We start from the raw sequence: 22,667 nt of genomic DNA, 5'->3' as shown, positions 1-22,667 counted from the left end.
CGAATGGATGTGGATGACAGAATTTCATTCAAGTTGATAGCAGTATAAGCTCATGAAACATTACATTTCATGTCTTCATGAGAAGTTGTAATTTCATTGTAAACTTGTTTCAATTTACCCTACAAGTAAAAGTCCAGAAGCATTTGGTTCAGTGAATTTGCAGGTCATTTTGTGTTGCCAGACTTAAATTGTGCAATATCTTAATTAAGGGCTTTATCAATTAATGAGGGGCATAATCTGATTTGCAAAAAAACTGCAGCAACAAAAGAACAGTGTCAAAGTACAGAACCTAGCAAGCACATGGGCAAAACTGTTGCTCGAAAACTGTGAATTTCTAAACTTTCAACGTCAATTATCTCATAAGTTAATTCGTTTCAGGTAATTCATTGTGTGTTCTCAGAAAGAGTGGGATAACTGCTTTGAAATGAATGGCAACCATACTTCAAATTCTGGTGCTTGGTCCAAAATGTTTTTCTACTGCATATCATAGTAAAACTTTTAACTAGCCATAGCTTTTAATGACTCATATTTCTAGCAGAACTAACTGCATCACTGAAATCAGCACATTCAATGTAACAAACTGGATAATAACTTCAAATAGAACTTCACCTACGTAACACTTTGAAATATTTATGTGCACATTACATATTTCATGTGCAACTACATCGAAGAGCCAAAAAAGCTGGTACATCTGCCTAATATAGTGTAGGGCCCCCACGAGCATGCAGAAGTGCTGCAACATGACGTGGCATGGTCTTGACTAACATCTGAAGCAGCACTGGAGGGAACTGACACCATGAATCCTGCAGGGCTGTCCATAAATCCATAAGAGTACAACGGGGTGAAGATCTCTTCTGAACAGCATGTTGCAAGGCATCCCAGATATGCTCAATAATGTTCATGTCTGGGGAGTTCGGTGGTCAGCAAATGTGTTAAAACTCAGAACAATGTTCCTGGAGCCACTCTGTAGCAATTCTGGACGTGTGGGGTACAGAATTGTCCTGCTGGAATTGCCCACGTCCATCAGATTGCACAATGGACATGAATGGATGCAGGTGATCAGATAGGATGCTTACATACATGTCGCCTGTCAAGAGACATATCCAGATGTATCTGGGGTCCCATATCACTCCAGCTGCATGCCCCACACCATTACAATCTCCACCAGTTTGAACAATCCCCTGCTGACATGAAGGGTCCATGGATACATGAGGTTGTCTCCATACCCATACACATTCATCAGCTTGATACAGTTTGAAACAAGACTTGCCCAACCAGGCAACATGTTTCCAGTCATCAACAGTCCAAATTCATTGTTGATGGGCCCAGGTGAGGTGTAAAACTTTGTGTCATGGAGTCATCAAGGATAAACGACAGGATCTTCGGTGCCGAAAGCCCATATCAATGATGTTCAATGGTTCACACACTGACACTTGTTGATGGCCCAGCATTGAAATCTGCAGCAACTTGCAGAAGGGTTGCACTTCTGTCATGTTGAATGATTCCCTTCAGTTGTCATTGGTCCTGTTCTTGCAGGATCTTCTTCCAGCTGCAGTAATGTCAGAAATTTGATGTTTTATCGGATTCCTGATATTCACAGTACACTTGTGGAATGGTCATATGGGAAAATCCCCACTTCATCGCTACCTCAGAGATGCTGTGTCCCATCATTCGTGTGCCAACTATAATACTGTATTCAAACTCACATAAATCTTGATAACCTGCCATTGTAGCAGCAGTAATCAATCCAACAATTGCAGCAGACACTTATTGTCTTATAAAGCTTGTTGTCTTATAAAGGCATTGCTGACCATGGCGCCGTATTCTGCCTGTTTGCATTTCTCTGTATTTGAATACGCATACCTATAACAGTTCCTTTGGCACTTCAATGTATATTAAAAATGGAAAAAAAATCGGATAAAAATTTAGTTAATGAGAGGAGTAGAAGACATAACAGGGGGAGAGTTTTCAACTTGCTACAACTCAACTCACAAGTATTTTTAGATAGCATAGCAGCTGCTATTTTTGCTTATTTCAATGTGTCTTTAGAGTCCTTCAGTATAGTCTCCCTGCTTTTCTATGACTGAATCCCAACATCTCAGCAGCTCTACTATTTAATCCAGGACACCACTTCTGTTCATTTGTAGAGTGGCTTGGGGAAGGGTGGTAGGTAGCTCTTCCGTCCACACAAACGTTTTTTCAAGTTTGGCAACAAGTCACAGTCTGTTGGACTCATGTCTCGGCTGTAGGGAGGATGTGGCAACACTTTCAGTTTGTATTTGGACAGTTTTTGGGCTACAGAACTGCCAATATATGGAGAATGAGTGGCCCAACCTCAAGCACCTGAGGTTGGACTTGTGCATTTTGTAGTGCCTGACATGTTCCACAGCCAGGAGGATCCCCTCTTTTGTGGGTCTATGGAACAAATAATTAATCTAATCTAATCTAACCTAATCTAAGAATTTTGGTGTTAATTCCACCATCTTCAACACCTGATATTTTAGGTACGAGTGTGGGAGAGTGAGAATGTTTCTACCGATCCACCTGTCTCTATCTCCAGGTCGGAATTTTGTTATTACACTCCTGGAAATTGAAATAAGAACACCGTGAATTCATTGTCCCAGGAAGGGGAAACTTTATTGATACATTCCTGGGGTCAGATACATCACATGATCACACTGACAGAACCACAGGCACATAGACACAGGCAACAGAGCATGCACAATGTCGGCAATAGTACAGTGTATATCCACCTTTCGCAGCAATGCAGGCTGCTATTCTCCCATGGAGACGATCGTAGAGATGCTGGATGTAGTCCTGTGGAACGGCTTGCCATGCCATTTCCACCTGGCGCCTCAGTTGGACCAGCGTTCGTGCTGGACGTGCAGACCGCGTGAGACGACGCTTCATCCAGTCCCAAACATGCTCAATGGGGGACAGATCCGGAGATCTTGCTGGCCAGGGTAGTTGACTTACACCTTCTAGAGCACGTTGGGTGGCACGGGATACATGCAGACGTGCATTGTCGTGTTGGAACAGCAAGTTCCCTTGCCAGTCTAGGAATGGCAGAACGATGGGTTCGATGACGGTTTGGATGTACCGTGCACTATTCAGTGTCCCCTCGGCGATCACCAGTGGTGTACGGCCAGTGTAGGAGATCGCTCCCCACACCATGATGCCGGGTGTTGGCCCTGTGTGCCTCGGTCGTATGCAGTCCTGATTGTGGCGCTCACCTGCACGGCGCCAAACACGCATACGACCATCATTGGCACCAAGGCAGAAGCGACTCTCATCCCTGAAGACGACACGTCTCCATTCGTCCCTCCATTCACGCCTGTCGCGACACCACTGGAGGCGGGCTGCACGATGTTGGGGTGTGAGCGGAAGACGGCCTAACGGTGTGCGGGACCGTAGCCCAGCTTCATGGAGACGGTTGCGAATGGTCCTCGCCGATACCCCAGGAGCAACAGTGTCCCTAATTTGCTGGGAAGTGGCGGTGCGGTCCCCTACGGCACTGCGTAGGATCCTACGGTCTTGGCGTGCATCCGTGCGTCGCTGCGGTCCGGTCCCAGGTCGACGGGCACGTGCACCTTCCGCCAACCACTGGCGACAACATCGATGTACTGTGGAGACCTCACGCCCCACGTGTTGAGCAATTCGGCGGTACGTCCACCCGGCCTCCCGCATGCCCACTATATGCCCTCGCTCAAAGTCCGTCAACTGCACATACGGTTCACGTCCACGCTGTCGCGGCATGCTACCAGTGTTAAAGACTGCGATGGAGCTCCGTATGCCACGGCAAACTGGCTGACACTGACGGCGGCGGTGCACAAATGCTGCGCAGCTAGCGCCATTCGACGGCCAACACCGCGGTTCCTGGTGTGTCCGCTGTGCCGTGCGTGTGATCATTGCTTGTACAGCCCTCTCGCAGTGTCCGGAGCAAGTATGGTGGGTCTGACACACCGGTGTCAATGTGTTCTTTTTTCCATTTCCAGGAGTGTAGAAGTCTGTAAGAGGGGTGAGTCACCGACGACAAAAAGTGTTTGCCACCAACACCACAGAAGATGTGATGAAAATCCAAGGGATAACTATGTAGTATTCTTTGGTGTGTTAGTGTCTGTGTTGATTGTAAAAAAGACTAATGAACAATTGAATATAGATTTCTATGCACATTCATGTAATGGACTTGCTTCAGACTAAAGACTTTTATCTTACTTTATATCTTAGCTCTGCATGAGACAGGACGCATGTGATGTCCATTAATTATTGAACTTCACCAGCTGTGACAGTTGTGTATATGTACAGTGATCCAATATTGTCAATGTTTTTTATTCCAGTCTTTGATCGGTCTGTTTCCAGTAATCGTATTGAGTCCAATAAACAAATGGAAGAAAGTTGCAAGTGCAATGCAGTAAAAGATGTGAGAAATTAATAGTGGAGAAATCTGGAGAGAAGACCTCAACTTTTCGATTGAGAAGATTGGGTGTGGAGAATAAGCAGTTTTCAGACATGTACATCGCGCCGACGCCGACACAGTAAGCAGCCACTCACGCCTGCTACATTAGCCACTGCTCGCCAGTGCTGACTCCGCATCTCTCACCGATGATGATGTTGAAACCAACATTAGACACTGCTGGCACCAGTGCTGCTCACAGGCGCCGATTACACATCCGCAGCAAGAATTCTACCATAAGTTACCACTTAGGAAGTTATATGCCTATGGGATACGTGGAGCTGCCCACAAATGGTTTGAATCATATCTGTCAGACAGGTATCAGAAGGTGGAGATAAGCCATACAGCTAGGACATATTCAAGATTCGAGAGAGTTTTGTATGGAGTACCCCAGGGATCTGTATTAGGGCCATTACTGTTTTCATATTTATCAATGACCTACCAAGTCAACTATCTGAAGCAGAGGCAGTACTGTTTGCTGACGATACAGGTTTGTTTGTTAAAGCAAATAGTGAAGCCGACTTACAGGAAAAAGTCACATTAGCAACAGACGAAGCAGACAGATGGTTTAATGAAAACAGACTCATTGTGAATGCCAAAAAACAATGTGGATCAACTTCAGACATATTACAAATAAAATAAAAACTAACCTTACAGTAGAACTGGGTAAGTGTAAGATTGAACAAGCATCATACACTAAATTCTTGGGAGTATGGTTTGATGAACACTTAAGATGGGACAAGCATGTAATATCATTGAACAAAAAATTAAGTCAAACATGTTATATACTTAGAATGCTTAATAGCTCATGTAATATTAAAACAGTGTTATGTGTTTATTTCTCATTCATGCACAGTTTATTAAGATACGGTGTACAGTTTTGGGGGAACAACAGTCTAACAAAACATTCATTTAGACTACAAAAGAAGGCAGTCATAATAATAAAAGGTATAGGATATAGAGACTCTTGTAGGCATGCTTTCAAAGAATTAAAAATCATGACACTACCATCCTTATACATATATGAAAGCATATGTTTCTTAAAAGAACACGAGAAATTTTCTACATTAAACAGAGAATTTCACAACTATGAAACAAGAAATAGGAATGATTTCCACAGAGAAATTCATAAAACAGCTATGTATCACAAAAGTGTACTATACCAACCCAAAATCCTCCACAGTGCTCTCCCCAAAGAACAAAAAATAATATCAAAACTGCACAAATTTAAAAGAGAATTATAAAACATGTTATTGAGCAATAGTTTTTACAGTATTGAAGAGTTTATGAATCATTGACAATAAAAGTGCAGTTAATATTTCCCTGACATAATAAATATGTGTAATTGCTCACATTTAAATAATTGCTGTTTCTATGAAAGTGTGAAACAGTGTTAATGTAAGAATGGAAATAATCTTTGATGCGAGAATCACTAGCTTTTTTTTTTTTTTTTTTTTTTTTGTATGTTGTTATCCTGCTTGTGTATTTTTATGTTAATGTTCTTATAGTTCTATTAAAATTGTAATGTCTAAGTGACAAGTAAATTCAATTATAAATTTTCATTTACATGTATTTTAAATTGTAATGTTTATTGACAAGTCCTATGTCATTTTGATGATGTACTACAAGGACGCTAATAAATTGAATTGAATTGAACTGTGGGGTGAACTTGTACTGTGTAATTGATATAATTGAAATTAGTATTAGATGCTCACAAGAGCTAAAGTATATACAAGCATGGACAGTATACAACAAGTTGGGGAGATATCAGAACCAGCCATGGCTATGAGAATTGCTAAAGAAAGGCCTGACTGGTCTGAGTTGGTGAATTTGATCAAAACTTTAGATGATAAATTAGATGATCATTTCAATGCCCAAAATGAATTTTTAATGGTTTTAGAAAAGATTTAGATGATCATTCCAAAGCCCAGAAGAATTTTTTAATGCTTTTAGAAAATATTTAGACGATTTTTCAAAGCCCAGAATGAATTTTTTAATGCTTTTAGAAAAGATTTAGATGATCATTTCAAAGCCCAGAATGAATTTTTTAGTGCTTTTAGAAAAGATTTAGATGATGATTTCAAAGCTCAGAATGAATTCTTTAATGCTTTTAGAAAAGATTTAGATAATAATTGCAAGAAAAACCTAGACTTGATGAACTCAATAAATTCTAAATTGAATGCTCGAGGTGAGATGTTAAATAAAAACCTAGACTTAATAAACTCAGTGAATTCTAAATTAAAGGCTCAGAATGAAACTTTAAATATTCAAATGACAAATATAGGTTTGTTGCACATCAAAATCTAGTAATCGATGTGAAGGCATAGGTACTTTGGAACTTTCCAAATACAACCTTTTCAGTAATGAAGTGGCTCTAATATTTGAAAGTACCTTCCCAAAAAGAATATATAAAACCCACACTAAAAAATCCACCAACAAGCCTTGGTTTACCACTGGAATTATGATTTATTGCAAAAGAAAGTGAGAGTTGTGCATCGCCTCAAAAAAATCAGATGACCCTAACCTTTTAAATAACTATAAAAAATACTGTAAAATATTGACCAAAGACATTCAGAAATCAAAAAGTATGTATCTGTGCTCAAAAATTAATAACTCCACTAATAAAATCAAAACTATAAGGGAAGTGATACGAAATGAGACTGGTGCAAATTACCCCAACAAGACACAAAATATTGCTCTCAACAATGAAGGTAAGCTAGTTCAAAATCAAGATATTGCAGCTAAAATCTTTAATGAGCACTTTTTAACTGTTGCTGAGAAAACAGCATGCAAAGGCTCTTCAGAAAAGGCAATAGAAACGCTGAAATAACTTTTCCCTAACTCTGTAGACATGATATGTATGGCCCCCATGGCTCAGATCATATCTAGAAGACAGACAACAAAAAATAGTATTAGGTGTTAACAATCTACAAGTAGGAGAGGTAGAGTCTGATTGGGGAACAGTACATCATGGAGTTCCACAAGGGTCAGTCCTTGGTCCCCTTCTATTTGTTATATATATTAATGACCCACCCCTGTCCTCAAACAGTGCTAGCAATATCACAATGTTTGCAGATGACACAAGTATAGAGACAGCCAGCAAAACCTCCACTGACGTAGAGTTAAATGCCAACCAAGCACTTGCAACTGCTCTCAACTGGTTCACAGCAAATTCTCGAGCAATAAACCTCAGTAAAACAAATTACATACAGCTTCAATCCAGTTACATAAACCCAGAAGAGATTAACATTGCACACGACACCCAACAGTTACAGAGCATTCAGTGCACAAAGTTCCTAGGCATTCACATAGATAACCGGCTCAACTGGGAATTCCACATACAGCAAACACTAAAAAAGCTTAGCTCAGCAACATTTGCCATCCGAATAAACCCGAAAATTGGAGACATCAACGTATCAAAGTCTGCATATTTTAGCTACTTTCATTCAGTGACGTGCTATGGAATAATCTTTTGGGGCAACTCACCACTTTCAAAAAAAATTTTTGTAAGCCAGAAAAAAGTAATCCGAATTACATGTAGTGTTCCTCCAAGAACCTCATGTAACAATATTTTTAAACAGTTAAGTATATTAACCAATATCTCACAATATCTCCTCTCACTAATGGCTTTCACACTTCTCAGTTCCTCAGAATATGAAACAAATGAGGCATACCATCATTATAACACAAGACGGAAAGGTGATATGCACTGTGAATGGAAAAATCTCTCTCTGGTACAAAAAGGGGTAAATTACACAAGTACAAAAATCTTTAACGCACTCCCGAGTAATATAAAGTGTCTAAAAGAAAAGAAAATACTATTTTAAAAAATCTAAAGGAATTTCTACTGGAAAAATGTTTCTACTCTTTAGATGAATTCTTCAGCAGAGATAAATAGTTTGAGTAGTAATTCAGGTTATTTCCTTTGTATTGTATCTGTATTGTTCTTTACCACTATTGTATTTTTGTATTGCATTGTTTATTATCTCAATTATATTACTGTATTGTACGAGTTTTGAATCATTCATCTACCATGTGCAATATACCAGTGTGTATTGTATAGTATGATATCTGTATTGTATCTGCTTTGACTCATTCCACATCCGTGCGTAATCACGCCATACTGGATCTATGGAATATGTATCTCAAATAAGTAATAACGCTATGTGATCTACCCATCCAATCTTCAGCATTCTTCTGTAGCACCACATTTCAAAAGCTTCTTTTCTCTTCTTGTCCAAACTATTTATCATCCACGTTTCACTTCCATACATGGCTACACTCCACACAAATATTTTCAGAAATGACTTCCTGACACTTAAATCTATACTCAATGTTAACAAATTTCTCTTCTTCAGAAACACTTTCCTTGCCATTGCCAGTCTACATTCTATATTCTCTCTACACTGACCATTATAAGTTATTTTGCTACCAAAATAGCAAAATTCATTTATTACTTCAAGAATCTCATTTCCTAATCTAATTCCCTCAGCATCACCTGATTTAATTCGACTACATTCCATTATCCTCGTTTTGCTTTTGTTGATGTTCATCTTATATCCTCCTTTCGGGACACTGTCCATTCCATTCAACTGCTCTTCCAGGTCCTTTGCTGTCTCTGACATAATTACAATGTCATCAGCGAACCTCAAAGTTTTATTTCTTCTCCATGGATTTTAATTCCTACTCTGAATTCTTCTTTTGTTTCCTGCTTGCTCAATATACAGATTGAATAACATCGGGGATAGGCTACAACTCTGTCTCACTCCCTTCCCAACCACTGCTTACCTTTCATGCCCCTTGACTCATAATTGTCATCTGGTTGCTGTACAAACTGTAAATAGCCTTTTGCTCCCAGTATTTTACCCCTGCTACCTTAAAAATTTGAAAGAGCATATTTCAGTCAACATTGTCAAAAGTTTTCTCTAAGTCTACCAGTGCTAGAAATGTAGGTTTGTCTTTCCTTAATCTATCTTCTAAGATAAGTCATAGGGTCAGTGTTGACTCATATGTTCCAACATTTCTATGGAATCCAAACTGATCTTCCCTGAGGTCAGCTTCTACCAGTTTTTCCATTCATCTGTAAGGAATTTGTGTTAGTATTTTCCAGCTGTCACTTATTAAACTGATAGTTCAGTAATTTTCACATCTGTCAACACTTGCTTTCTTTGGGATTGGAATTATTATATTCTTCTTGTAGTCTGAGGGTATTTCGCCTGTCTCATAAATCTTGCTCACCAGATGGTAGAGTTTTGTCAGGGCTGGCTCCCCAAAGGCTATCAGCAGTTCTAATGGAATGTTGTCTACTCACAGGGCCTTGTTTCAACTCTGGTCTTTCAGTGCTCTGTCAAACTCTTCACGCAGTATCATATCTCCCATTTCATCTTCATCTACATCCTCTTCCATTTCCATACTATTGTCCTCAAGCACATCGCCCTTGTATAGACCCTCTATATACTCCTTCCACCTTTCTGCTTTCCCTTCTTTGCTTAGAACTGGGTTTCCATCTGAGCTCTTGATATTCATACAAGTGGTTCTCTTTTCTCCAAAAGTCTCTTTGTAGGCAGTATCTATCTTACCCCTAGTGATATATGCCTCTACATCCTTACTTTTGTCCTCTAGCCATCCCTGCTTAGCCATTTTGCACTTCATTTTTGAGATGTTTGTATTCCTTTCCTGCTTCATTTACTGCATTTTTATATTTTATCCTTTTGTCAATAAAATTCAATATCTCTTCTGTTACCCAAGGATTTCTACTAGCCCTCATCTTTTTACCTACTTCATCCTCTGCTACCTGCACTATTTCATCTCTCAAAGCTACCCGATCTTCTTCTACCATATTTCTTTCCCCCATTTTTGTCAATCGTTCCCTAATGCTCTCCCTGAAACTCTCTACAACCTCTGGTTCTTTCAGTTTATCCCGGTCCCATCTCCTCAAATTCCCACCTTTTTGCAGTTTTAATGTACAGTTTATAACCAACAGATTGTGGTCAGAGTCCACATCGACCTCTGGAAATGTCTCACAAGTTAAAACCTGTTTCCTAAATCTCTGTCTTACCATTATATAATCTATCTGAAACCTTCCAGTATCTCCAGGTCTCTTCCATGTATACAACCTTCTTTCATGATTCTTGAACCAAGTGTTAGCTATGATTAAGTTGTGCCCTGTGCAAAATGCTACCAGGTGGCTTCCTCTTTCATTCCTTACTCCCATTCCATATTCACCTACTACATTTCCTTATCTTCCTTTTCCTACGATCGAGTTCCAGTCACCCATGACTATTAAATTTTTGTCTCCCTTCACTATCTGAATAATTTCTTTTATCTCATCATACATTTCATCAATTTCTTCATCATCTGTGGAGCTAGTTGGCATATAAACTTGTACTACTATGGTAGGCATAGGCTTCGTATCTATCTTGGCCACAATAATGCGTTCACTATGCTGTTTGTAGTAGATTATCCAAATTCCTATTTTTTTTATTCGTTATTAAACCTACTCCTGCATCACCACTATTTGATTTTGTATTTAGAACACTGTATTCACCTGACCACAAGTCTTGTTTCTCCTGCCACTGAACTTCACTAATTCCCACTATATCTAACTTTAACCTATCCATTTCTCTTTTTAAATTTTCTAACCTACCTGCCCGATTAAGGGCACCCGGAGATCCAAATAGGGGACTATTTTACCTCTGGAATATTTTACCCAAGACGACACCATCATCATTTAACCATACAGTAAAGCTGCATGCCCTTGGGAAAAATTATGGCTGTAGTTTCCCCTTGCTTTCAGCCGTTCACAGTACCACCACAGCAAGGCCATTTTGGTTAGTGTTACAAGGCCAGACCAGCCCATCATCCAGACTGTTGCTCCTGCAACTACTGAAAACGCTGCTACCCCTCTTCAGGAACCACACGTTTGTCTGGCCTCTCAACAGATACCTCTCCATTGTGGTTGCACCTACGGTACGGCTATCATAGTTTTTTTTGTTACATCATATACTGTGTAATTTCCATAGCTAGCATGATATTAACACAAAAAACTACACATGATAAAATACTGTGGAAACAATTTACTTCACTGCATTAATTACGCATCAGGTTGTGTCCAATTATATCTTGTCTGGGTCACCAGAGAAACAACAAAGCTTGTGTGACGTGTGCTGTGTGGGATGTTGCATTGTCTTGCACAAGAACAATGACTATGCTTAATTTTCCATGCCTCTTGTCCTTTATGAAATTGTGTGATGACATCAGTGTTGCCTAGTATGAATTGGCATTAATGGTTGAGCCATTTGCCATAAACTCTGAGTACACAACTCCTCACAGATGAAAAATACAGTAACCATGATATTCCCTGCTAATAGCACAACTTTGGATTTCTTCTGTGGATGTGGAGAGGTGGGTCTCCATTCCACAGATGCTCTCTCAGTTGCCGTTGTGAAATGGTGAACCCATGTCTCATTGCATGTGATTATGTGGCTTATGAAATCATTGCCTTTCACAGAGTAATACTCAATGAACATTCAGTAACACTCAAGGAACCTTCAAAGTACAGGCTGCCATAAACCGCATGCTTTCTGGTGCTGCAGATGATGGAATGAGCACTGGCTATTGAGATGTGCATTTGCTGAGCAATTTCCTTGATAGTCACTCTGCGGCTGCTGCAAATCAGCTCCTTAATTTCCTGGATATTATTGTCTATGGTTGATATCAATGGCCTTCCTTCTCAATCAGTGTAACCCACCTCTGTGTGGTCTCGGTTAAATTGTTGGCACAGTTACACTACAGATGGATGTGACATTCCATTTGATCCATTTACCACCAGAATTCCACAGTGAATTTATGTGTAATGGAAACATTTAGCCCACAAGAGTCATATTGTCCTGCTTGCTTCAACTTTGGAGTATGTTACCGCACCATTTCACTTGGACACTGTGATGCCTGTACCTCAGCAGAACTGTCTCTGCAGAAAACCTGGAATGTTTACTTTTTCCTGACAATGTACTACCATACTCTTGTTGTACAATGATCTTAGCAAATGTAACTTCCTTTCTGAAGTCCCTACATACTAGATCTGACTCAGGACTACCTGAAAAGCAATGACAAGATGAACGATGGGAATTACTAGAAAGACAGGAAAACTAAGAAGCAGACTGTGGACCAGACTAGAGTTGAAGACATGGTTATGGATGTAATGAAAATGAAATGGCTATGGGCAGGACATGTAATACATGGTAGATATACAAAGGAATTTGAAAGCCTATTATGTCTTTGTTTTCTTACCCAGTGCTTCATTAATAACTTTTGTTACTTCTTTTCTCATACTGTCCTTTTCTTGCTCAGTATCTTCTACTGCTTCTGCCTACTCGAGATACCAGTTTGGTCGTCTTCAATAAAGGTTTCCAGCACTGACTCCATTAAGCAAATATACTTTGTGAAATTCATAATCTGTTCATTTTTTTCTACATTTACATTTATCCTCTGCAAACCACCATGAACTGCATGCCAGACATGTAGCTTCCTACTCTTCTTCTATTTAATGAATATGTCAGTTTACGATATTACTATAAAACAATTTGATCTCATGTTGTATTCTCTAAACAATCTGATGTCTCTTACAATCCTTAGTTTTTCATTGATTATTCCATAATTGATGATAGATCCCCTAAATCTGTGAATGTGTTTGCTATTTTTAATGTTTTAAAAACAGTCCAGTCTCTTAGAAACTTCCTATTTTTGTGTCCAGTTTTCTCTACCTTCTCCCCCATCATTCCCATTACTCCTGAGATGTGGGTAGTTTCTACTCTAACATTCAAGTCCCCTAGAAATATTATATGGTGTTTATTGTTACATTTATCTAGTACTTCTCAGAGGATATTATAAAAAAAATTATGGACTTGTCAGTTTTTCTCTCTTCAGCTGCATAAGGTCTGATCACTGCCAGATTTTTCTGTCCTTCTGGATAACCAGCACTATGGTTCTGTCAATGACAGAACTATATTCTTTTACATTCTTTTTCCAGTTTTTATGGATGTAAATTGCTACACTTTTATTGGCTCTCTCTTGTGGGCTGGTCCACATCAGAAAATCACTTATATATACATTCCCTTGGAATTTCTTTTGTTTTCAGCTATAGCAGCAATGTCTATGTTAATATATTTCAATAAAATTACCAATTTTTCTTTGTTTGCTAACTCTCTAAAGTTCCAGGTAGCCACTATAAGATCCATTTCTGCTTGTTCTTTTTTGTAGTTGCATTCATACTAATTGCATCTTGTCAAATTCCAAGGCTCGTTTGGACATTTACAGTGAGAAAATGCCTCTGAACATGCCATGGGCACTGTGCAGAATAAGTCTGATGGTGGAGCTGCCACACTGACGCTTCCAGACCTGTCTGTTTCTTGTCAGGGTTGAATGCCTTATATGGACTGTACCTCTTTTAAGCTGCCATGTACTCATCTTTCATCTTCCCCTGTTAGCTACGCTACATTCACAGTGTATTTCTCAGGGCTTTGCCACATTTACCTTTATGGATTTGGGAGTTTTGCGAGGTAGAAAAGTGGTGCAAAAGATCTATATGATTATTATAAAAAACTGTTTTCTCCAAATTCATGATCACTCCAGGTTCCAAAGGGCACTAAATAACCAGAATGACAAAATAACGTTTTCATCAGCTTGTGTTCTGGTACCTGACCTAAGATTGAAACACACCACATGCACTCAAATGAAACTGTAAGACTTTAAATTAGTAGGTCCTATAAGCTTACAGACAAGCAGTTTATTATGTTGATGTAATCAAAGTAATTTGACAATAAGAATCATTATGATCAATGTTAAGTAGATATTTCAGTCTGTAAAACCTCTGATTTTTTTTCTTCCAAACTACATGACCTTGTTATGGAAGGCACTAATATCTCATTGACAACTCTGTCACCTGGAACCTCTGTAATAAGGTTTGGTCACATTAATCAGTGTACGGGAACGGGATATGATTATTGGTTGAATGCAATAACTATCCCCATTAAATTTCACATAGAGATATATTTCGCAGTAAGTCATATATGTGTACACAGCTTGTGATATAAAACAGAACTAAAAACTAACATGGAGGCTCGACACAGCAATCAGAGTCCAAAGATGGTGTTAATCATGGTCGATACAACCTATCGACGCCACACAGCCCCCCCCCCTCTCCCCCCCCACTCCCCAGTACGGAGTACCACCGGTGAGGCTTTAGCAGAGCTCATGTGGGCGTCGGTAGTAGTCATGCAAGTCAGCAGGCGCACAACCGGGATTTCCATCTCAGTCGAAGCGGAGTGGGTGGTGGCAGGTCTGCCTCGTAGTTGGTTAACCAGAGAGGGAAGATGATGTGTCGACCAGCCAGAGAGCAGGCATGTGGAACGGCCTGCAGCATGGTACAGTTGTGTCTGCCCCGTATGCAGATCAAGCCGTCCGACTAGGTGAACCCACTGATTTCTGACGGGTCACACTCACGAGGGAGGGACAGGCTATACATCACACTAACATTTAACTGCCCATTGGATGGCAAGGCTGCAGTGTCTGTTAGGAGCACAAGCACACGGTCATTGAAGGTGAAGATCAACATGTCGTCCACATGGTGTGGTGGCATGTTGCAGCACAGGTTGAATGTGGAAGAGCGGGTCTCTGCAGACAGTGAAGTGGCAGCAAAATCCACACATGGGTTGGATAGTGACATGCCTGGAAAACCTGCAAATCATGGGTTGGAGAAAACAGCACCGTGGGATGAGACAGTGCATTTTTAGGCTCCGTGGCGGAAAAGTCATCAGGAGGGTCCGACTGAGATGGCAGAGGGGCGTTGGAGTCCATGAAAGCAGGTTTGAGCCTGTGCAATGAAACAGTTTGAGGACGATCTTTAACCATAATGTCGAACGTTGTCTCACCCTGCTGGAGTGCTTTAAAGGGGCCGACGTAGGGTGATTGCAGGGCTTGTCTAACAGAATCATCCCTGAGCATAACATGGGAGCACATGTTGAGTGCAGTTGGCACGTAAGTGTCTGGCGGGGAATGGCTGATAGGCGGGTGTAGACGTGCATGTTTGAAGTGAGTGCGCATACGTGTGCGACTAATGAAATCTAGGGACGGGGGAAAATCCTCAGGTGCCTGAGGCAGGATAAGTTTCCCTGGTAGGACTGGGTTCTCCCTGAAAACAAATTCAGAGATGGTTCCCTGTAAGTCTGGTTTCAAGGTAAAATGGAGATCGAGTAACGCCCGTGGAATCACCTCAGACCAGACCAGAGGCATTTGCGGACAGTTTTGAGGATGCGGTGCCATCGTTCAACTAACCCATTGCTTTGTGGGTGGTAGGCTGTTGTACTAACTTTTATAATGCTGCAGATGTTACATAAAATGGTGAACAGGGCAGACTCAAACTGCTGACCTTGTTTGGTTGTGATGATGGTGGTGGTCGGACAACTGATCCTGGAAATCCATGAGGAGACGAAACCCTTGTCCACGGTTTCAGCGGTGATGGTGGGTAAAGAAACAGCTTCCACCCAGCGAGACATGCAAGCAATTGTGGAGAGAATATATCTGTGACTCTCCGACATTGGTAGTGGACCAATAAGGTTGATATGTATGAAATCATCCTTGCAGAATGTCGAACTTGCCTAGTGGAGGGGTGGTGTGGCGGCCAATTTTGTTGCATTGACAGGGGACGCAGCTGCGTGCCCAGGTCTGACAGTCCCATTTAATATTTTTCCAAATGATATGAACTGTGTAGTGGCATGGACAACAGGGTGAGTGAGGTTATGTAAGGCGTCAAAGGCTTGCCGGTGAAATGTGGGTGGGAGCAACGGCTGCAAGACGCCAGTAGAAGAATTGCACCACACTGCATCCATAATGCCGGGGAACTTGGCTTTGGTAAACACAAGAGATGTTTGAGGATCTGTGAGGAGAGCTTGAGATTCCTCGTCGGAGTCCTGGAGAGTGGCCAGGTTGGATAAGTCAGTGATGCGTGAGACACGAGAAAAAATCAGTGGGGATGTTTTCTGTGCCTTTGATGTAGCGAACGTCTGTTGCGCATTGAGAGCCTAAATCAAAGTGGTGGAAATGCCAAGGGGGTGGGTCCTCGGGAGGGTTGCAGAAAGCATCTGCTAGTGGTTTATGATTGGTGAGGATGAAGAAAGAGTGGCCCTCGACATTGGGGCAAAAGCATTTGATGGTTTCACAGACTGCCAGAATTTCCCTATTAAAATCGGAATATTTCTTCTGAGCTGTAGACAGTTTTTTAGAGAAGAAATGAAGGGGAGAAACTGTGTCGCCCTTGCATTGGTGTAGTAATGCCCCCACTGCAATGTCGCTGGCGTCCATAGTGATGAACAACTCGGCCGACAGGTTGGGATGGGCGAGGGTCACAGCGCTAGCTAAGGAGGATTTTAGAGCCTTGAAGGCCTCCAGCATAGGTTGCCCCCCTTCTAACAGCCGTGTACCGCAAGTCTCTAGAGGAATGGAGGGCTCCAAATGATTGGAAAAGAGCACAGGTAGTCCCTGTCTTCAAGAAGGGTCGTCGAGCAGATGCGCAAAACTATAGACCTATATCTCTGACGTCGATCTGTTGTAGAATTTTAGAACATGTATTTTGCTCGAGTATCATGTCGTTTTTGGAAACCCAGAATCTACTATGTAGGAATCAACATGGATTCCGGAAACAGCGATCGTGTGAGACCCAACTCGCTTTATTTGTTCATGAGACCCAGAAAATATTAGATACAGGCTTCCAGGTAGATGCTATTTTTCTTGACTTCCGGAAGGTGTTCAATACAGTTCCGCACTGTCGCCTGATAAACAATGTAAGAGCCTACAGAATATCAGACCAGCTGTGTGGCTGGATTGAAGAGTTTTTAGCAAACAGAACACAGCATGTTGTTATCAATGGAGAGACGTTAAAGTAACCTCTGGCGTGCCACAGGGGAGTGTTATAGGACCATTGCTTTTCACAATATATATAAATGACCTAGTAGATAGTGTCGGAAGTTCCATGCGGCTTTTCGCGGATGATGCTGTAGTACACAGAGAAGTTGCAGCATTAGAAAATTGTAGTGAAATGCAGGAAGATCTGCAGCGGATAGGCACTTGGTGCAGGGAGTGGCAACTGTCCCTTAACATAGACAAATGTAATGTATTGCGAATACATAGAAAGAAGGATCCTTTATTGTATGATTATATGATAGCGGAACAAACACTGGTAGCAGTTACTTCTGTAAAATATCTGGGAGTATGCGTGCGGAACGATTTGAAGTGGAATGATCATATAAAATTAATTGTTGGTAAGGCGGGTACCAGGTTGAGATTCATTGGGAGAGTGCTTAGAAAATGTAGTCCATCAACAAAGGAGGTGGCTTACAAAACACTCGTTCGACCTATACTTGAGTATTGCTCATCAGTGTGGGATCCGTACCAGATCGGTTTGACGGAGGAGATAGAGAAGATCCAAAGAAGAGCGGCGCGTTTCGTAACAGGGTTATTTGGTAACCATGATAGCGTTACGGAGATGTTTAATAAACTCAAGTGGCAGACTCTGCAAGAGAGGCGCTCTGCATCGCGGTGTAGCTTGCTGTCCAGGTTTCGAGAGGGTACGTTTCTGGATGAGGTATCGAATATATTGCTTCCCCCTACTTATACCTCCCGAGGACATCACGAATGTAAAATTAGAGAGATTAGAGCGCGCACGGAGGCTTTCAGACAGTCGTTCTTCCCGCGAACCATACGCGACTGGAACAGGAAAGGGAGGTAATGACAGTGGCACGTAAAGTGCCCTCCGCCACACACCGTTGGGTGGCTTGCAGAGTGTAAATGTAGATGTAGATGTAGGTTCAGTCCAACAACCTGGTTTAAGGCCTGAAGTCTGTTTGCCCGACATCGAATCTGTCAGCGGGGCATGCACAGCGGCGGCAGAAGGCAGATGTCAACGGTAATAATTTATTGTACCTAAGAAACGTTGGAGTTCTGTGTAAGAAGCTGGAGGCAGCAGTGACGTGATGGCCTGCATGCGGGATTTAGAAGGCTGTATTCCATCTGTGGAGACGGTGTAACCCAAAAATGTGACAGAGGACTGGCGCAATTGGAATTTGTCCTTGTTGACCTCGATGCTGTTGGAGTTCAAGGTCTGGAGGACCTTGTAAAAATGATTTTCGTGTTCCTCAGCTGAGTTGCTGAAAATGAGCATATCATCCAGATATGCAAAGCAAAGCTCGAACTATCGTAAGATTGAGTTGATGAAACGCGACGTTTGTGCCACATTTTTCAGGCCAAATGGCATGAAGTTGTATTGGAACAAACCGAGCAGCGTGATAATAGCTGTCTTTGGAATGTCTTCCAGTGCTACAGGAATCTGGTGACAGGCACTTTTACAGTCAATCACACTGATGATTGTGGCGCCCAATAATATATGAGTGAAATCGTTTATGTTCAGCACGGGGTAGTTGTCCATGACGATACGAGCATTTAAGCATCTGTAATCAATGCACATTTGAAAAGAACCATCATGTTCGGGGATGAGGTGAATTGGTGAGTACCAGTTGCTGTCCGACAGTTGTAGAACACCTGCCTCCAAAAGTTCGTTAATTTGCTGCTGGGCCACGTGCAACTTAATGGGGTTGAGGCATCTAACCCTGTGCCTAATAGGAGGGCTGGCAGTGATAATTATCTTGTGTGTCATTCCGTCAGTGATGGAAGAAACTGAGAACTGCACATGAGAAACTGAGAGCTGCACATGAGACTGAGTAACGTCTTGACGTGAAGTTTTTGGACGAGTGGGGCTCAACGAGGCATAACCATTAGCACAGTTGGGAAAAGGCAGTACGAAAGTCAAGTGCCTATTACGTGAGCATGGCATGTGCTTATTTGGAGAGGTCCCGTGCGCGTGCAGCATGGAGTGGGTCGCGACGCGCAGCGACTGTCTGTTGTCAACCTTGCCTTTGGTAACCGGCATGGGCGAGAGAGGCATTGGGATCGTTCAGGGAACAGCAATGGCCGCTAAGTCACATGGTTGGTGCGCGAGAGAGGGGGAATGTTTATCAACATGCGGGGCGGTTGCCTGCACAGTGGGTATGGTCGTATCGCACGTGTGACTGTCATTAGAAGCACTGTTTGAAACACATGGCACTGAACGTGGCGAGCACATCGGGGTTGCGGTGTCTACGGGACATGAATCTTCACATGCAATTAATGTTTTTGGACTAACTCTCTGAGTGTCCAAGCTGGTGTCTGGTGGAGAAACAAGGTTAGGTGGTGGCACTGTGGACTGCAGTTTCAGCAGCGAGGTATGAGCCGCAATGAGCTCATTGTAAGTGTGTGCTATTCGCTGTTTCAGCTCATCATTTTCTGAGTAGATTTGTGCCTCCAAGTCATATTCTGACAGTAGGTTAGTGACGCAGGTCACAGTGTCACCCACAAGGGCGGAGTACTCACATACTAACTCACATGTCATGAGAGAAACAGAATGTGGAACATAAGTTCGAGAGCACAGTATCTGAGTGTTAGTGGGATGGTGCAGCCCCAGGCCCTGAACCACGTTCGGAGAGAGTTTGTAATGAGACAAAAAGTCCATACCGAGAATTGGATCATTGATGTCGGCAATGTAGAAAGTCCACGGAAAACACAGAGGAGGAGATAGATGCACTGCAACTTTGACAGAGCCTGATGTTTGTAACATTGATGCATTGTAGCTCGCAGAAGTGACCTCATCAGTGGAAAGACGGGGGGAGCTCATCGATGTAGGTATGATACACACATCAGCACCAGTGTCAACTAAAACGAGCTGTGACAAAATGTCAGTCACCTGTAAACGACCACTCGGCTGGGCGGACGAATGGACAGAGTGCAATGTAGGGGGACACCTTTGAAGTTCCCTGCAGGACTCGGCATCTTTTAGGTCCTGCAGTCGGCTTGGATGCTGGCAAGGTAACCGGCACTTTTTAGTATTACTGCTGAAAACCTTGTGGTACCAGCAGTACGAATGAGCCGGATGTGGTGGTGGTGGTGACTGCGGCAGTGAAGGAGGCTTGTCCTCGTCGATTTGTTCTGGTGTGTATACCGGCACATATGGTGCGTGGGCGATCCTGGAAAGTTCAGACAATGGAGAGAGTGAGCAGATACTGCCAGGTGGTGTAGAAAGCATGGATGTGGAGTGAGCTCTGCCTCTGCCAGCAGAGGCACGCTCTTAAGTGAGCATGGAGAATTGTGCACACTAAAATGTTCTTGATTAATCTGCCAATGAGGCAAAACCGAAACAGGTCACAGTTGATAGTGGCTGGGCGCATTTTGCAATAATGGCGGTGCTTCACACAACACGACAGTAACAGTGGTTGCAGTCCATTGAGAGTCAAAGAATGTGTGTGAATGTAGATCACTTTGAGCATTATACAATTGATCAGTAGGTACACAGTTCTGATTATTACTCACTTCACACTTCACATGTTGGTGAGCACAGTCCGGTGACGCAAAACCCGAGTCCATTGTTTGTGTTAGCGACGTAGCACCCGGCCGTTGTAGAGTAACAGAGTTTGAAGTTAACATGGCTGGAGATCGTGAATCACTGTGAATTAATGTTGGTAAAGGAATGAAGACGTCCGGCGATCATTGTTGTGCTTCCAAATCTTCAAGCAAAGCATTCGGTGAGGTAGCCATGGCTTCGTGGGTATAACCTGTTGATTTACAACACCTGGTGCGGGAGTCGCAGAAGACGTAGAAACTTCGGGGTCACCAGTATGGGAACGGGATATGATTATCGTTTGAATCCAATAACTACCCCCATTAAATTCCACATAGAGATATATTTCGCAGTAAGTCATATATGTGTACACAGCTTGCGATACAGAACAGAACTAAAAACTTACATGGAGGTTTGGCAGAGCAATCAGAGTCCAAAGATGGTGTTAATCGTGGTCGATATGACCTATCGATGCCACAACTGCAATGTTGTGCAAGCTGATGATTGTTCTGTGTTCTCCTACTCTATGAAATGTCTGACATCTTTGTCTACTGTTGCCTGCTTGGCAAGAGGCATAGGATAGGGTCTCTGAGATGGAAAGGCTCATGCGGCTTATGCTTGTATTTGAGTTTTCTAGCACTTCCTTCAAAAATATCTTGACATTCCACAAAATGTTTTTACAATTCAGTCATCACAGAAAGATAATCAACTTTATCTATCTTGCTTAAAACAGCATTGGGCACGTTACTTTTGCACTCACTGGTGACATGCTTGTTTCTCTGTGTACTATAATAAAATCCTAATGCTTTAAATCTAATGTGTAATTTGATTCCTCAAGATTTAACACTTGCACTTATTCCGTTGTCACATTACACTAACATGTTGAACTACTTACTCCCATCATAGTTATAATAAGATATCTTGAGAATTTTAAGGCCAAGTATACATCAGTTTTACTTACTGAGTAACTCCTTCAATGCTGGATACTGCTGTTAGAGAGAACATAAATCCCTCCTTTGTAACTCCATTGAAAGTAATTCTCCTGTGTTGCCAAACTGCAGGGTTGAGACCCCAGTGATGCTTATTAAGACTCTGCATATGGATTTCATGCAAATTACCTTCCTCTGTCTCCACAGTTCCAAAAACCATTCCCCACTGCTCATAGCCATCACCTAGTTCATCCCTGTGGATAGTACAAACATTACATTAGGTCTTACATTAACATTAGCTCTGCCTGAATAATCAAAACTTTTTAAGCTGAGAGACAGACTGTATGAGCATTTGTTTTTAATTTCATAAACATCTTTCACAATATTACTGCATGCTGTGTGTCATCTGTTGTGCTGTGGTGGTTAGAAATGCCACCTGGGGACATGCATGTCACTGGCTCTATTACCTCCTCCTTCAGTTATTTATTTATTAACATTGTGATTTCTAGAAGGTTCTGGGACTTACATATTTATGAAATATAGGGATATGCTAGAATTTTCTCTAGTGATGAAGTAATTTGAGATATATGTGTACTTCCCAAATGTGCTCAACGAATTTATTTTCAGTGTGAAGTATTAGATCTTTTTGATAATCCTCTCTCATAACTGGCATTCAATTTTGGCACCTATGTCATATAGTTTGGTGGAGATGCAGGGTGTCTCAAACAAAGACATCGTCTTGACTCTGATAAGGCTGTGCAAGAAACATACCTTCAAAGGCAGGCTGCAGTACAGACAGTATATTCCT

At 41.8% G+C, this 22,667-nt stretch overlaps 1 protein-coding gene across 1 annotated transcript in view; it reads right to left on the bottom strand.

The window, feature by feature from the left end:
• LOC124616263 (putative phosphoenolpyruvate synthase) overlaps positions 1-22,667 on the bottom strand; it is a 317,495-nt gene that overhangs the window by 236,420 nt on the left and 58,408 nt on the right. The window contains exon 7 of the mRNA XM_047144567.1: positions 21,892-22,113. Coding sequence (XP_047000523.1) covers positions 21,892-22,113 — 222 coding nt within the window. The remainder of the gene's footprint in view (positions 1-21,891; positions 22,114-22,667) is intronic.

This window comes from Schistocerca americana, chromosome 5 (assembly GCF_021461395.2).
Source record: "Schistocerca americana isolate TAMUIC-IGC-003095 chromosome 5, iqSchAmer2.1, whole genome shotgun sequence".
NCBI classification, from domain to species: domain Eukaryota; kingdom Metazoa; phylum Arthropoda; class Insecta; order Orthoptera; family Acrididae; genus Schistocerca; species Schistocerca americana.
Note: the sequence above shows the minus strand (reverse complement) of the source record. Positions and strands in the feature narration are given on the sequence as shown.